The sequence below is a fragment of the Aythya marila genome (genome assembly GCF_965140915.1).
Source record: "Aythya marila genome assembly, chromosome: 37".
NCBI lineage: Eukaryota > Metazoa > Chordata > Aves > Anseriformes > Anatidae > Aythya > Aythya marila.
The window spans coordinates 49,557-65,283 of record NC_139078.1 but is presented as its reverse complement, the minus strand read 5'-3'; the positions used below and the strand labels follow the sequence as shown (position 1 = coordinate 65,283).

At 63.3% G+C, this 15,727-nt stretch overlaps 2 protein-coding genes across 4 annotated transcripts; one reads left to right on the top strand and one right to left on the bottom strand.

Moving 5' to 3' along the window:
- Positions 1-307: 307 nt before the first annotated feature.
- On the top strand, positions 308-14,748 carry LOC309889352 (uncharacterized protein). 3 transcript variants are annotated; one of them, XM_082782135.1, is made up of 6 exons: positions 308-445; positions 1,199-1,271; positions 1,648-2,103; positions 13,704-13,757; positions 14,515-14,565; positions 14,705-14,748. In XM_082782135.1, exons 2-4 carry the CDS (start codon positions 1,202-1,204, stop codon positions 13,733-13,735), a joined length of 558 nt encoding a protein of 185 aa, XP_082638261.1. In that variant the 5' UTR covers positions 308-445; positions 1,199-1,201; the 3' UTR covers positions 13,736-13,757; positions 14,515-14,565; positions 14,705-14,748. The 3 variants fall into 3 exon arrangements, with proteins under 3 accessions (XP_082638261.1, XP_082638262.1, XP_082638260.1); XM_082782136.1 differs by lacking the exons at positions 13,704-13,757; positions 14,515-14,565; positions 14,705-14,748 and adding an exon at positions 6,069-6,203; XM_082782134.1 differs by lacking the exons at positions 13,704-13,757; positions 14,515-14,565; positions 14,705-14,748 and having other exon boundaries at positions 1,648-3,217.
- Positions 3,231-8,040, bottom strand: ZBTB45 (zinc finger and BTB domain containing 45). Its single transcript, XM_082782128.1, has 3 exons — positions 7,991-8,040; positions 5,390-6,489; positions 3,231-3,808 (listed from the first exon to the last, which is right to left on the bottom strand). The coding sequence occupies exons 2-3, from the start codon at positions 6,384-6,386 to the stop codon at positions 3,516-3,518; spliced, it is 1,290 nt and encodes a 429-aa protein (XP_082638254.1). The 5' UTR covers positions 6,387-6,489; positions 7,991-8,040; the 3' UTR covers positions 3,231-3,515.
- Positions 14,749-15,727: the final 979 nt, after the last annotated feature.

Here is a 15,727-nt window from a genome sequence, read left to right as displayed (position 1 = left end):
AAAACGGACGTCGGGAAGCCCCTTCGCTCTGCCCGTCAGCCTGCAGGTGGAAGGGGAGCGCCGCCGGCGCCCCGGTCTTGTCACGCGCACGAACCGCTTGGGGACACCGCAAAAAGCACCGAATGACACCAAATTCGCCTCCGGGCACCCCCCCTGACCCCCGAAACGTAAGGCTCGGAGGATATCCTTAGCTCTGCCCGTCGTCGCGGGGCTGTTGCCAGCGCTTGTGGCCTCGCCACGTGCACGTGGGGACACGAGAAGCTTTTGGGGACACCGAAAAGGGGCCCCCGGTGCCACCAGGAACCTTCCCAGCCCGTCCTAGGTGGAGAGAGGAGAATCCCCTTAACTCTGCCCCTTGCTGCGAGGACACCGCTTGTCACGCGCTCCTGGGGACACCGATAGCCTTGGGGACACCCCGCAGGCAGCTCCGGACACCCCAATCCAGGTTTGGACCCCCCCAAACCTGCCCCCAGACCCCCCCCTCCAAGCAGCCTCCGGGACCCAGAGACCCCCATCCCCTGCGGACGTGTGGGTGGGAGCATCACCAGGCCCCTAAATGGGGCAAAAAGCTGCAAAAAGGGGAAAAACTGCCCTTAAACACCCCCCTATAACATATATGGGAGGGGCGGGTGTCCCCTGCACCCCCGGGGGGGGGGAAATTGGGGTATGATAGGGGGCGATAGTGGGGGCAGCGGTACGGAAGGGGTTAATACCACCGAGTCCGGGTCCTCCAAGCGGCACAGAGCGGCCCCTGGTGGGCCCCGAGTGCTTCCGGGGGCGCGGGGCGGTGTCTGCGGAGGCTCCGCGGTCTTGAGGTGATTTGGGGGGGGGGGGATTTGGGGGGAGGACCCCAAAACCGGGCTCGTTCCCCCCTCGGGCTCCCCTCATTCCCAGGACCCCCCACCTCAGGGAGCCCCTGACCCCCCCCAGCTCTATGACCCCCCCCAAGACCCCCCTAGAACCCCCCGGGACCCCCTAGAACCCCCCAGGACCCCCTAGAACCCTCCCAGACCCCCCTGCCTCCCCCCCAGACCCTTCTAGAACCCCTCTAGGACCCCCCCCAGCCCCATCTCCCCCCCCCCTCAGCCCACCCTGCCCCCCCATTCCAAGCAGGGTCCTCTCTCTGGGCATGGGGGGGGGAATCACACAAGTGCTGAGACCCCCCCCTCATAACCCCCTCCCCAAATTCTCCCCCCAGGCCATGAAGCAGCCAGAAAACCAGCTCAGAGACCGGGATCTTGATGGGGGGACACCCCCCAGTGGCCATAAAGGTGAGTCCTGCCCCGGGAGGGGGGGTTACAAAGGTGTATTATGGGGTGGGGGGCACGGAAGGGCAGGGGGTTTGCGGCTGGCCCCAGCCCTGGTCTGACCCCAACCCCAAAATGGTTCCGTTTGACCAACCAGCACGTCCCGGTTGGGTTGCGCTCCTCACAACCATCTCCAGATGAAAGCCAAGGCCTTGAGGGCTTGAAAGGGGGCAATTTGGGTGATCAGGGGGCAATTTGAGTGATCAAGGGGGCAATTTGAGTGAACAGGGGGCAATTTGGGCGATCAAGGGGGCAATTAGGCAGCTCAGGGGTACAATAAGAGCTCGGGGAGGAACGATTAACGCTCCCCACACCAACACCCATCTCTGTCCTCCCCCAGACCCCACGGAGACCCCCGAGGTGGCCGCCCCCGAGGGTTTGGCGACGTCCCCGCTGCCGCCGCCACCCCCCCTCGGGCCGGAGTGGCCCTGGGGGCTGCCCCCCGCGCCCCCTACGAGCGCCCGCAAGCCCTACAAGTGCACCGAGTGCGGCAAGGCCTTCGGGCAGAGCTCGCACCTGATGCGGCACCGCAGCACCCACACGGGGGAGAAGCCCTACAAGTGCGGCGCCTGCGCCAAGAGCTTCACCCAAAACTCCAACCTGCTCCAGCACCAGCGCACCCACACCGGCGAGAAGCCCTACGAGTGCGGCGCCTGCGGCAAACGCTTCGGCTGGAGCTCCAACCTCAGCCAGCACCGCCGCCTCCACAGCGGCCAGAAGCCCTTCCAGTGCGGCCAGTGCGACAAACGCTTCAGCGAGAGCTCCCGCCTGGTGGAGCACCAGCGCACCCACACCGGTGAGAAGCCCTACCGCTGCCCCGACTGCCCCAAAACCTTCAGCCGCGCTTCCCACCTCGTCCGTCACCGCCGCCTCCACGCTACCCAGCGGGGACCCGGCCCGGCGCTCGGAGCCGTGCGCCGGGGGCTCTGAGGGGCTCCCCGGGGCGAGGGGAGGAGGCGGTGGTGGTTCTGCGGTGGCCGCAGGGACGGGGTTTGCCCTCCTGGTGCCCGTCGCCGACAGAAGGATTTGTGGAAGAGCCGGGACGTGGCCTGTGGCTGCTCCAGCCCTTCTCTGGTGGCCCTTGGGGACGTGGTTGGGCCCTGCCTGTCGTCAACGCAAAGGTTTCGGGAGGATCGGTGATGTGGCCAGTGGCTCCTACAGCCCTTCCGTGGTGGCCACGGGGCGTTCGTCGTCAACACAAGGACTCGGGGAGGATCCGTGATGTGGCCAACGGCTCCCGTGGCCCTTCTGGGGTGGCCGTGGGGACGTGGTTTGGCCCCAGCGATGCCCGTTGTTGTGGGGAACCCCCGCGGGCAAACGGCCACGGGACTGGGGACAACAGTGGCCACAAAGGGGAGGACTCATGAGGTGGCCAACGGCTACGCAGCCCTTCTTTGGTGGCCACGGGGATGTGGGTTGGCCCTTTTGGTGCCCGCCATCATGGCTAAGACTCAGGATGTGTCCGTGACGTGGCCAGCAGCCACTCAGCTCTTCTGTGGTGGCCACGGATGTGGTCGGGTCCCATCAGCGCCCGCTGTCAACACAAAGGAACTGGGAGGGCCCACGGTGTGGCCAACGGGGACGTGATTTGGCCCCACTGGCACCCCCCGTTGGCTCTTGGAGAAGCCACGTGGGCAACCAGAGGTGGCAGTGGGGCTAAACGCGGCCACAAAGACGTGGGGAGGACCCACGACGTGGCCCGATGGCTTCTGCAGCCCTCCTTCGGTGGCCACCAGGACATAATTTGGCCCCGTTGGCACCCGGTGTCACTGCAAAGACTCGGGGAGACCCCGTGACGTGGCCAGCTGCTGCCGTGGCCCTTCCGTGGTGGCCACGGTTCAGCCCTGCTGGCACCCACCATTCACGCACAGACAAGCAACTGGGAGGGGGGGGGGGGGAATTTTTAGGGAAAATAACTGCACTAACGGCACTAAACAAGTCCATAAAACCCGCCTGTTGATTTTCACCACCCGCCAGCGCCACGGAGCGCGTCCGACCAGCCGCGGCGCGGGGGCACGGGAACCCCATCATCGGGAAGCGCATCCTGGTTGGGTATGGGACGAGCGGGACACACCCCGTGTCCCTCCATCTGTCCATCCAGGCCAAAGTCCTCCAGGTTTTCACCCCAAAGTGCTCAAAGAGCCCCCGCGGCACCCTCACGCCACGCGAGTGTGTTCGGTGCCCGTGTCCTTGGCGTTCGGCCGCGGCTCAAGGCGGTGGCGGCCCTGGCGGCGGTCCCGGTGGTGGCACGGGGTGGGTGGCAGCGGCGTGCCGCTCGAGGAGGGTGCGGTGGGAGAAGCCCTTGGTGCAGAGGCGGCACTGGAAGCGCTCGGTTCGGTGGGTGCGCATGTGGACGTTGAGGGAGCTCTTCTGGGTGAAGCGCTTGCAGCAGACGCTGCACTGGAAGGCGCGGACGCCCGTGTGGGTCACCATGTGCTTCAGCAGGTAGTCGCGGAGGGAGAAGGAGCGCCAGCAGATGGAGCACTGGTGGGGCTTCTCGCCTGTGGAGAGACAAACGGGTCAACGTGGGGCATGACAGGTCAACATGGGTCAGCGCAGAGTGAGATGGGTCAATGCGGAGCGAGATGGGTCAATGCGGAGCGAGATGGGTCAATGTGGAGTGAGATGGGTCATTGTGGAGTGAGATGGGTCAACGCGGGGTGAGATGGGTCAACGCGGAGTGAGATGGGTCAATGTGGAGTGAGATGGGTAAATGTGGAGCGAGATGGGTCAATGTGGAGTGAGATAGGTCAACATGGATTGAGATGGGTCAATGCGGAGTGAGATGGGTCAACATGGATTGAGATGGGTCAACGCGGGGTGAAATGGGTCAACATGGAGTGAGATGGATCAATGCGGAGTGAGATGGGTCAACGTGGAGTGAGATGGGTCAACGCGGAGTGAGATGGGTCAACAGAGTGAGATGGGTCTACGCGGAGCGAGATGGGTCAATGTGGGTGAGATAGGTCAACATGGATTGAGATGGGTCAACGCGGAGTGAAATGGGTCAATGCGGAGTGAAATGGGTCAATGCAGAGTGAGATGGGTCAACGCAGAGTGAGGTGGGTCAACGTGGAGTGAGATGGGTCAACATGGATTGAGATAGGTCAATGCAGAGTGAGATGGGTCAACACAGAGCGAGATGGGTAAATGTGGAGCGAGATGGGTCAACATGGATTGAGATGGGTCAATGCAGAGTGAAATGGGTCAATGAGGAGTGAGATGGGTCAACATGGATTGAGATGGGTCAACAAAGAGCGAGATGGGTCAATGTGGAGTGAGATGGGTCAACACGGAGCTAGTTGAGTCAACACGGAGTGAGATGGGTCAACGCGGAGTGAAATGGGTCAATGCGGAGTGAGATGGGTCAATGCAGAGCAGCACAGGTCAACGCAGATCAATGTGAGCAACGTGAAGCGACAGGTCAAAACAGTGACACGGTCCACATGGATTGACACAGGTCAACACACATCTCACAGGACAGCGTGGGCCAACATGGTGCAACACAGGGCTTTGTGGGTCAGCAGGTCAACACGGTGACATGGGTCAACGGACTGTCACAGAATGACATACGTCAACATGGATCAACGTGGGGCTTGGTGGGTCAACAGATCAGCACAATAACAAATCAACACGGGTCTACACAGCTCAACATACGTCAACACGGATCAACACGGGTCGTTGTGGGTCAACACAGAGTGACACAAGTCAACCCAGGTTGATAGCTCAACGTGGAGCGTCAACGTGGACCGACACACATCAACGCATCAATGTGGACCGAGAGATCAACTCCAGAGCACGGTGGGTCAACGCTGAGTCACAAGGATCAACGTGGATCAACGAGCTCAACGTGGGCCAACGTGGATCAGTCGTGACCGGAGGTCTTACACGGCTCAGCACAGGTCAACGCGGGTGAGGAACAACTGAGGTGGAGCAGCGTGGGCCAGCACGCGTTCCTCGTCACCTCCTCACCCTGGATGTCACCGTTGTCCCCATGTCCCCGTGATGCCCTCAACCCCCTGGTGGCAGGGTATCGACCCTCAGACCCGCTTTGTCCCCGTGTCCCCACCGCGTCCCCTTACCGGAGTGGATGAACATGTGCTTGGTGTAGTTCTTGCGGGAGCTGAAGGTCTTCTGGCAGTGGCCGCACTGGTAGGACGGCTCGGGGCGACGCGAGGGACCGGCCCGTGGCACTTTGAGGACCGAGGGGATGCCGCCACTCGTCCCCTCCTCCGTGCTCCCCTCCTCGTAGAGCGGCGGCACCGCGGGGGCGAACCCCAGGCTGTTCCCCGCCGGCGCCACCTCGGCCCCGAAGGCCGAACCCCGTCCGGATGCCTCCAAGCCGCACTCGGGTCCCACCTTGCCCCCGTCCTCGCCTGGCCAGGGCGGCAGGAAGGCGTCGGAGAAGACCTCGGGGGCACCAAAAAACGGCGGCTCTTCGGCAGCGAACGGCGCCGGCGGCACCGAGCCTTCCTCGTCGACACCCACCACCGCCTCCTCCTCCTCCTCCTCCTCCTCCTCCTTGACCGGCAGCTGGAGCCTCAACGGCTGCCGCTGCTTGCGGCTGTGACAGCTCGGTGGCCCCAGGTAGCCCTCGGGCTCCGGCGGTGGCCCCAGGAGCTCGCGGAGCTTGCGGCGCGCGGCGGCGGCGGCGGGCGGAGGCGGCGGCGGCGGCGGCGGGCGGGCGGGGGGCAGCACCTTGGGGCCGCGGCTTTGGGAGATGATCTGGGTGCACTCGTCGATGACCGTCTTGATCTGCAGGATGGAGGCGGCGGTGAGGATCTGGAGGGCTTCCGACTGGGCCACCACCAGGCAGCCGCTGTACATGAACTCCACCAGCTGGCGCACGGCCCCGCTGGGGACGACGGGGGGCACCTCGATGGCCGAGTGGCCCAGGAGCAGCTTGTCGTGGAAGAAGGGGCTGCCGGCGGCCAGGACGCAGCGGTGGGCGCGCAGGGTGGCCTCGCGGATGCGCACGGTGACGTCGCAGAAGTGGCCGCCCAGGCGCTGCCCGTTGAGGGTCTCCAGCAGCGAGCGGCTGAAGTTCTGCAGGTGGATGTAGTGCACCGCCTCCGCCATGGCCGACGGGGACAATGGGGACGACGACGGGGACAGGGACAACGGGGACAACGGGGACGGCGGATGAGAGGAGCGGGGGGTGGTCGGCGAGGTCTGCAGGTACCTGCGGGAGGAGTAATAGGGGTTGGGGACGTCGTATGGGGTGCCACCAAGGGGTTGGGGACACCTTACGGGGTGTCACCAGAGGCTGAGGATGTCATATGGGTGCCACCAAGGGGTTGGGGACACCTGAAGGAGGAGTAATAGGGGTTGGGGACGTCGTATGGGGTGCCACCAAGGGGTTGGGGACACCTTACGGGGTGTCACCAGAGGCCGAGGATGTCGTATGGGTGCCACCAAGGGTTGGGGACACCTTATAGGGTGCCACCAAGGGGTTGGGGACACCTGTGGGAGGAGTAATAGGGGTTGGGGACATTGTATGGGGTGCCACCAAGGGGTTGGGGACGTCGTATGTGGTGCCACCAGGGATTGGGGACACCTGTGGGAGGAGTAACAGGGGTTGGGGACGTCGTATGGGGTGCCACCAAGGGGTTGGGGACACCTTACGGGGTGTCACCAGAGGCTGAGGATGTCATATGGGTGCCACCAGGGGTTGGGGACACCTGTGGGAGGAGTAATAGGGGTTGGGGACGTCGTATGGGGTGCCACCAAGGGGTTGGGGACACCTTACGGGGTGTCACCAGAGGCCGAGGACGTCATATGGGTGCCACCAGGGGCTGGGGACACCTTATAGGGTGCCACCAGGGATTGGGGACACCTGTGGGAGGAGTAATAGGGGTTGGGGACATTGTATGGGGTGCCACCAAGGGGTTGGGGACGTCGTATGGGGTGCCACCAAGGGGTTGGGGACACCTGTGGGAGGAGTAACAGGGGTTGGGGACGTCGTATGAGGTGCCACCAAGGGGTTGGGGACACCTGCGGGAGGACATCAGCAGGTCTGAGGACACCTTATGGGGTGTCACCAGGGGTCGGTGACACCACTGATGACATCATCAGGGCCTGGGGACGCCTCTTGGTGTGCCACCAGGGGTTGGGGACATCTCACGGGGTGCCACCAGGGCTTGGTGACATCACTGATGACATCATCAGGGTCTGGGGATGCCTCATGGGGTGCCACCAGGGGTTGGGGACACCTTATGGGGTGTCACCAGGGGTTGGTGGCTCTGCTGATGACACCATCATGGCCTGGGGACACCTCCTGGGGTGCCACCAGGGGTTGGGGACACCACTGATGACGTCATCACGTCCTGGGGACCCCTCATGGGATGTCACCAGGCGTTGGGGACGCTCTATGGGGTGCCACCAGGCCTTGGTGACACCGCTGATGACGTCACCAGCTCTGGGGACGCTTTACGGGATGCCACCAGGGTTGGTGACCTCACCGATGACGTCATCAGCGTTTGGGGACGCTCCGTGGGATGTCACCGGGGGTTGGTGACACCGCCGATGACGTCATCACGGCCTGGGGACACCGCCCGGGCCCGGCCAAGCCCCCCCAGGGGCCGGGGCCGCCTCGGGGGTGACGTCACCGGCGGCCGGGTGACGTCAGCGCGGCCGGGGAGGGAGGGGGGCGGGGGCCGCGCGGGGGGCGGGGCCGCACTCACCTCGCGCCCGCGGCAGCCGCCGCCGGCCCCCGAAGCGCCGCCGCCGCCGCTTCCGGTCCGCCACGGCGCGTCACTTCCGGCGCCGGAGGGGCCGGGGCGGAAGTGAGAGGGGAGCGGAGGGGGAGGGGAGGGGAGGGGGCAGCTCCCCGCACCATAGAGACGGGAGGCGAGGGGGGGACACTTAGGGACCCCATAAGGACCCCGTAGGGACCCTATAGGGATCCCAGAGGGACCCCATCAAGATCCCTTAGGGACCCCATAGGGACACCATAAAGACCCCATAAGAACCCCATAGGGACCCCATAAGAACCCTATAGGGACCCCATAGGAACCCTATAGGGACCCTATAGGAACCCCATAGGGACCCCATAAAGGCGTCTTAGGGACCTCATAGGGACCCCGTAGGAACCCTATAGGGACCCCATAGGAACCCCATAGGGACCCCATAGAGACCCCATAAAGGCATCTTAGGGACCCCATAAGGACCCCATAGAGACCCCATAAGGACCCCATAGAGACCCCATAAGGACACCATAAAGGCCCCGTACGGACCCCGTAAGGACCCCATAGAGACCCCATAAGAACCCCATAGGGACCCCACAGGGACCCCATAAGAACCCCATAGGCACCCCATAAGGACCCCGTAGGGACCCCATAAGAACCCCATAAAGACCCCATACGGACCCCATAGAGACACCATAAAGACCCCATAAGAACCCCATAGGGACCCCATAAGGACCCAATAGGCACCGCGTAGTGACTTCATAAAGACCCCATAGGGACCCCGTAGGGACCCCATAGGCATCCCATAAGGACTCCATAAGGACCACATAGGAACCCCGTAGGAACCCTATAGGAACCCTATAGGGACCCCATAAAGGCATCTTAGGGACCCCATAAGGACCCTGTAGGCACCCCATAAGGACCCTATAGAGACTCCTTAGGGACACCATAAAGACCCCATAGGGACTCCATAAAGGCCCCTTAGGGACCGCATAGGGACCCCATAAAGACTCGATAAGAACCCTATAGGGACCTCATAGGGACCCCATAGGGACCCCACAGGGATCTCTTGGGGACCCCTTAGGGACCCCATAAGAACCCCGTAGGAACCCCATAAAGACCCCGTAGGGACCCTGTAGGAACCCCATAAAGACTCCAGAGGGACCCCAGAGGGATCCCAGAGGGACCCCATCAAGATCCATTAGGGAGCCCATAGGGACACCATAAAGACCCCATAAGAACCCCGTAGGAACCCTATAGGAACCCTATAGGGACCCCATAAGGACACCATAAAGGCCCCGTAGGGACCCCATAAGGACCCCATAGGCATCCCATAGGGACTGCATAGGGACCCCATAAAGGCCCCTTAGGGACCACATAGGGACCCCATAAAGACCCCATAAGAACCCCATAGGGACCCCACAGGGACCCCATAGGGATCTCTTGGGGACCCCTTAGGGGCCCCATAAAGACCCCATAAGAACCCCATAGGGACCCCACAGGGACCCCATAGGGATCTCTTGGGGACCCCTTAGGGGCCCCATAAAGACCCCATAGGGACTGCATAGGGACCCCATAAAGACCCCATAAGAACCCCATAGGGACCCCATAGGGACTTCATAAAGACCCCATAGGGACCCCATAAGGACCCCACAGGGACTCCATAGGGATCCCATAGGGCTGCAGTCCCCTATGGAACCCCATAGGCGCCTCCAGAGGGACCAACATGCCCTGCAGGCCCCATAGGGGCCTTGTAGGGCCCCAGTCCCCTATGGAGATCCATAAGGACCCTGTAGGCCCCTATAGACCCCTATAGGGACCTTCTGGGATAGAGGTCCCTATAGACCACTTAGGGACCCCTGTACAAGCCCTATAGGACTGCAGTCCCTTTTAGGCCCTTGTATGGGCCTCATAAGGACCCTGTGGGACTGCAGCCCCCTACAGAACCCCATAGGCGCCTCCACAGGGACCTGCAAACCCTGCAAGCCCCATAGGGACCTCATAGGGCCCCAGTCCCATAATGACCCTGTAGGCCCCTACAGAACCCTGTAGGGACCGTCTGGGTGGAGTCTCCTACAGACCCTGTACAAGCCCTATAGGACAGCAGCCCTTTTTAGGGTTCCCATAGGGACCCCCATAGGGCTGGGATCCTTTAGTGACCTACTGGTATCCCCCATTGGGCCTGGATCCCCTACTGGGCCCTATAGATACTAGCTGCCTTATAGGTTCCCATGGGGATCCCCACAGGCCTGGGTTCCCCTATGGGGCCCGTAGGAATCCCCATAGAGCCTGGTCCTCCTATAGACCTGCACGGAAGCCTTCCTCCCGCCAATATCCCCCTATAGGTTCTGAATCCCCTATAGACCCTTTAAGCTGGGATTCCCCTAGACCCTTACAGGTCCTGGATACCCTATAGATCCCCACCTGAAGCCCCGTTAGACCTTTATAGGGCCCATATGGCTTGTAGATCCCCATAGGGATCCCCATGGGTCCTGGACCCTCTGTAGACCCCTGTAGGATCCATGTAGGTCCCTATGTCACCTGTAGGTCCCTATGTTTATCCACACAGGCTCTGACTTTCCTATAGACCCTATAGGGCCTGGGTCCCCCACAGATCTCCACAGGGATCCCCATGAGGCCTGCACTCCCCATAAGACTGTATAGGGCCTGGATGATCTAGGAACACTTACAGGGATCCCTATAGGGCCGAGATCCCCTATAGACTCCACACGGGGCTCCCCATAGGGCTAGCACCCCCTGCAGGCCCATATAGGGGTCCCCTATAGACCCCACAGGGCACAGCCAGCCCAGCCCCCCCGCGGACCCTATAGAAACCCCATAGGGGCAGTGCTGGTGATGTCACAGCCCGCTGGGTCACTTCCTGCCGTGCCCGTGATGTCACTTTGCACCCCCCCAGCTGGCCGTGACGTCACATCCCCAGCCAGCGATGACGTCACTGCTTCGGCTGGGCCTGCCCCACATCCATGATGACGTCACTTCCTGGACTCTCAGTGACGTCAGAGCTTGGCCCCGGCCCGCGTGGTGATGTCACTTCCTCGCCCAGGTGTGGCCTGTGGTGACGTCACAGCCGTGTCACACCCAGCCCGTGTCGGCCCGTGTTGGCCCGTGTTACCCCATGTTGACCCACCTCATCCTGCGATGGGCCACGTTGACCTGTGTTGACCCATGTTGACCCGTGTTGACCCGTGTTGACCCGTGTTGACCCATGTTGACCTCTGTTGACCTCTGTTGACCTCTGTTGACCCATGTAAATCTGTGTTGGTCCATGTTGGCCCATGTTGACTTGTGATAGTCCACGTTAACCCACGTAGACCTGCGTTGATCCACGTTGACCCACGTAGACGCGTGTTGACCCATGTTGACCTGTGTTGATCCACGTTGACCCACGTAGACCCGTGTTGACCCACGTAGACGCGTGTTGACCCATGTTGACCTGTGATGGTCCATGTTGACCCATGTAGACCTGCGTTGACCTGTGTTGACCCATGTAAATCTGCGTTGATCCACGTTGAACCATGTTGACCTGTACTGATCCATGTTGACCCACATAGACCCACGTAGATCCGTGTTGACCCACGTAGATCTGTGTTGACCCACCTAGACCCGTGTTGACCCACGTTGACCCACATAGATCTGTGTTGACCCACGTTGACCCACGTAGATCCGTGTTGACCCACCTAGACCCGCGTTGACCCGCGTTGACCCACGTAGATCCGTGTTGACCCACCTAGACCCACGTTGACCCACGTAGACCCGCGTTGACCCACGGCACTCTGCGCTGCTCCATTTTGACCCACGGAGCTCCGTGTTCCCCTGCGTTGACCCGTGTCAATCCGCGTTGTCCCGTGTTGACCCAATCTTGATCTACGTTCACCTCTGGTGGCCCACACCGTGCTTGATCCCCGTTGAGCTGATTTCCCCCACGTTGCTCTTTATTGACCCATTTTGACCCATTTTGACCCATTTTGACCCATTTTGACCCATGTTGACCCGTGTTGACCCATGTCCACCAGCGTCACAGTGCTTTGGGTGCCCCAAGGGAGATGGTTGGGTGCTCCAGGGAGGTTCTTGGGTGCTCCAGGTGGGTTCTTGAGTGCTCCATGGAGGTCCTTGGGTGGCCCTGGAGATGTTTTTGGGCCCTGAGGAGATGCTTGGGTGCTCCAGGAAGGTTCTTGGGTGCTCCAGGAAGGTTCCTGGGTGCTCCAGGAAGGTTCCTGGGTGCTCCAGGAAGGTCCTTGGGTGCTCCAGGAAGGTTCCTGGGTGCTCCAGGAAGGTCCTTGGGTGCTCCAAGGAGGTTCTTGGGTGCCTCTTGGAGATGTTTGGGTGTCCAGTTTTATATTTGAGCTCTCCAGGGAGATCCTTGGGTGCTCAGGGAAGGTTCCTGGGTGCTCCAGGGATGTTCTTGGGTGCCCCTGGAGACGCTTTTGGGCCCCGAGGAGACGCTTGGGTGCCCAATTATATGCTTGGGTGCTCCTGAGGGACGTTTGGGTGCTCCAGGGAGGTTTCTGGGTGCTCCAGGGAGGTTCTTGGGTGCCCCTGATGACACTTTCAGGCCCTGAGGAGCTGCTTGGGCGCCCAATTGTGTGCTTGGGTGCTCCTGAGGGATGTTTGGGTGCTCCAGGGAGGTTTTTGGGTGCACCCAGAGATACTTTTGGGCCCTGAGGAGCTGCTTGGGTGCCCAATTATACGCTTGGGTGCTCTTGAGATCCTTGGGTGCTCCGGGGAGGTTTCTGGGTGCTCCAGGGAGGTTCTTGGGTGCCCCTGGAGATGTTTTTGGGCCCTGAGGAGATGCTTGGGTGCTCCAGGAAGGTTCCTGGGTGCTCCAGGAAGATCCTTGGGTGCTCCAGGAAGGTTCCTGGGTGCTCCAGGGAGGTTCTTGGGTGCCCCTGGAGATGTTTTTGGGCCCTGAGGTGATGCTTGGGAGCCCAGATACATAATTGGGTGCTGCAGGAAGCTCCTTGGGTGCTCCAGGGCAGTTCTTGGGTGCCCCTGGGGACACTTTTGGGCCCCGAAGAGACGCTTGGGTGCCCAATTATACGCTTGGGTGCTCCTGAGGGACGTTTGGGTGCTCCAGGGAGGTTTCTGGGTGCTCCAGGGAGGTTCTTGGGTGCCCCTGGAGATGTTTTTGGGCCCTGAGGTGATGCTTGGGAGCCCAGATACATAATTGGGTGCTGCAGGAAGCTCCTTGGGTGCTCCAGGGCAGTTCTTGGGTGCCCCTGGGGACACTTTTGGGCCCCGAGGAGACGCTTGGGTGCCCAATTATACGCTTGGGTGCCCTTGAGAGACGCTTGGGTGCTCCAGGGAGTTTCTTGGGTGCTCCGGGGAGGTGCCCGCGTTCCTCGGGCGAGGGCTGGCCCCGATGCCACCCGGCGGGGCAGAACTGATGTCCCCGGTCACCTGGGTCCCCTGGGGGGTGGGCGGGCTCTGGGTACGGCCCCGGGGTGGGGGGGGGACGGGACCGAGGGGGGGTGGGAGGTGCCCTGGGTCCTCCCGTGCCCGCGGCGGTGGTGGCACCGGCAGCGCCCAGCCCCGGCCACCAGTCCCCAGGCTTGGCACCGTGGGGACACGGCGAGGTGAGGGGACACCACGGTGGCATCTGCCCCCCCCCCGACACCCTCCCCCCCCCCAGAGGGACCTGGGCAATGTGGGATGTTATTGTAGGGTCTCCCCAGCTTCTCTGTTTTTGTAGGGCCCCCCCCCAGTTTGGGTCATGATGGATGAGGGCACCCCCAGGCTGGCACAGGTGAGTGGGGACTTGGGGGGGGGCATTTTGGGGATTTGGGGACCCCCATCAGTGACTCAGGGGTTTAGGGGGGACCCAGGTGACCCAGAGGGGGACCCAAATGTGGGGGGGGGGGTTCCAGGTGATTGGGGGAAGGGGGGGGGGTCCCAGGGATTTCGGGGAGCCCCCACCAGGGCACCCCAGTGTTCGGGGTGGGGGGGATGTAGGGATTTGGGGAGCCCCCACCCAGGAAACCCAAAAAGATCCGGGGAGGGGGGGGCACCAAGGGATTTAGGGCTCCCCCCCACCTCCCCCCCAGGGTTATTTGGGGGGGACCCAAGTGTGGGGGGAGCACCCAGAGGTGGGGGGGCACCAGGGTGGGGAACGGGACCCAGGTTTCCAGCTGGGGGGCAGCAGGGATTTGGGGGATCCCCCCCCAAAAAAAAAGTAACCTGGGGGGGCGGGGGGGGGAGCAGGGATTTGGGGACCCCCCCCATCACTTCTAGGACCCAGGGCCCCATCCCCCCCCCTCCCCTTCCCTTACCAGGGCCCCCGGGCGCCCCCCCCCCAAGGCCCCGCTGGCCCCAGGCCAGGCCCCGGGGCTGGAATTGGGACACGGGGCGGGGACGGGGACCGGGGGCGTCCCCAAGCCACCGCTCCCCTCCCCCCACCGTGGGAAAGCCCATCCCCCACCCAGGGGACCCCCCCCACCCAAGGGACCCCACCCCCGGTCCCCTCCCCCCACCCCATTTGAGTGCCCCCCCCCCCCCCCAACCAGGCCCAGCGGCGGAGGGAGCTGGAGGCGGAGCTTCGTGACCTCAGCAACCAGGTGGGAGGGGCCTAAAAGGAATGGGGGCGGGGCCTGGAGCTGTCTGTCACACCCCCAGGCCCCGCCCTCCCGCAGGTCAAGGGGCGGGGCGTGGAGCTGTCACTCACAGCCTGTGCCCCGCCCCCTCCCCCTCCCGCAGGTGGCGGCGCTGGGGCGGAGCCTGGCGCAGGAGAGGGGGCGGAGCCTGGCGGAGGGCGGGGCTCTCAGGGCGCTGGAGCTGGCAGTGGGCGGAGCCCAAGCACGGGTGGGCGGAGCCTGTCGGGCCCAGGACCGAGCCTATGAGCGGCTGCGGCAGCAGCAGGTGGGCGGGGTCAGGCCTCGGGGGGGCGGAGCCTGGAGGGGTGGGACAGGGGTGGGGCCTGTAAAGGGGCGGGGCTTCAAATGGGGTTATGCTTGGGAGTGGGCGGGGCTTCGGGTGTGGGCGGGGCCTTTGTGGAGGTGGGCTGGGGGCGGGGCTTGCGGGGTGGGTGGGCTCTTACACGGCCCCGCCCCCAGGAGGCGGGGCACAGCCTGTGGGCGGAGCTGGAGGCAGCGCGTGCCGCACGAGTGGGGGCGGAGCTTCGGGCGCAGGAGGCGGAGTCACGGCGCCAGGCCCGGGAGGCGGAGCTGGAGCAGCTGCGGCAGGTGGGCGGGGCTACAGGGTTGGGGGCGGGGCTAAGGCGTTCGGGGCAGGGCTAACCTGTCATGGGGCGGGGCTAAGGGGGCTGGGGGCGGGGCTATGTGAGAGGGGGCGGGGCTATCCAACCAATGGGAGGGTGTGTAGGCCCCAGGGGTGGGGCTAGATGGCCGGGGGCGGGGCCAATGACTCAGGGAGGCGGGGCTAAAGGTTGGCACTTGTGGGAGGAGCTTATGGTGGGCGTGTCCATCGTGGCCCCACCCCCAGGCGGTGACCGCGGCCCAGCATGCCCGGCGGCAGGCGGAGCAGGAGCGCGACAACATGGCCGCCCGCGTGCCCCGCCCACCCAGCCCCACGTGAGTGCCCGCCCCTGGCCACACCCCCCTCCCTGGCCACGCCCACAGCCCCTATAGGTGGCCCCTATAGGCTGCCTGCTATAGGGTGCCCCCCCTGCGTGTCCCCTATAGCCCCCATGGTGCATCCCCTATAGCCCCTATAGCCTGTCCCCTATAGCGCCCATGGCAAGTCCCCTATAGCCCCCATAGT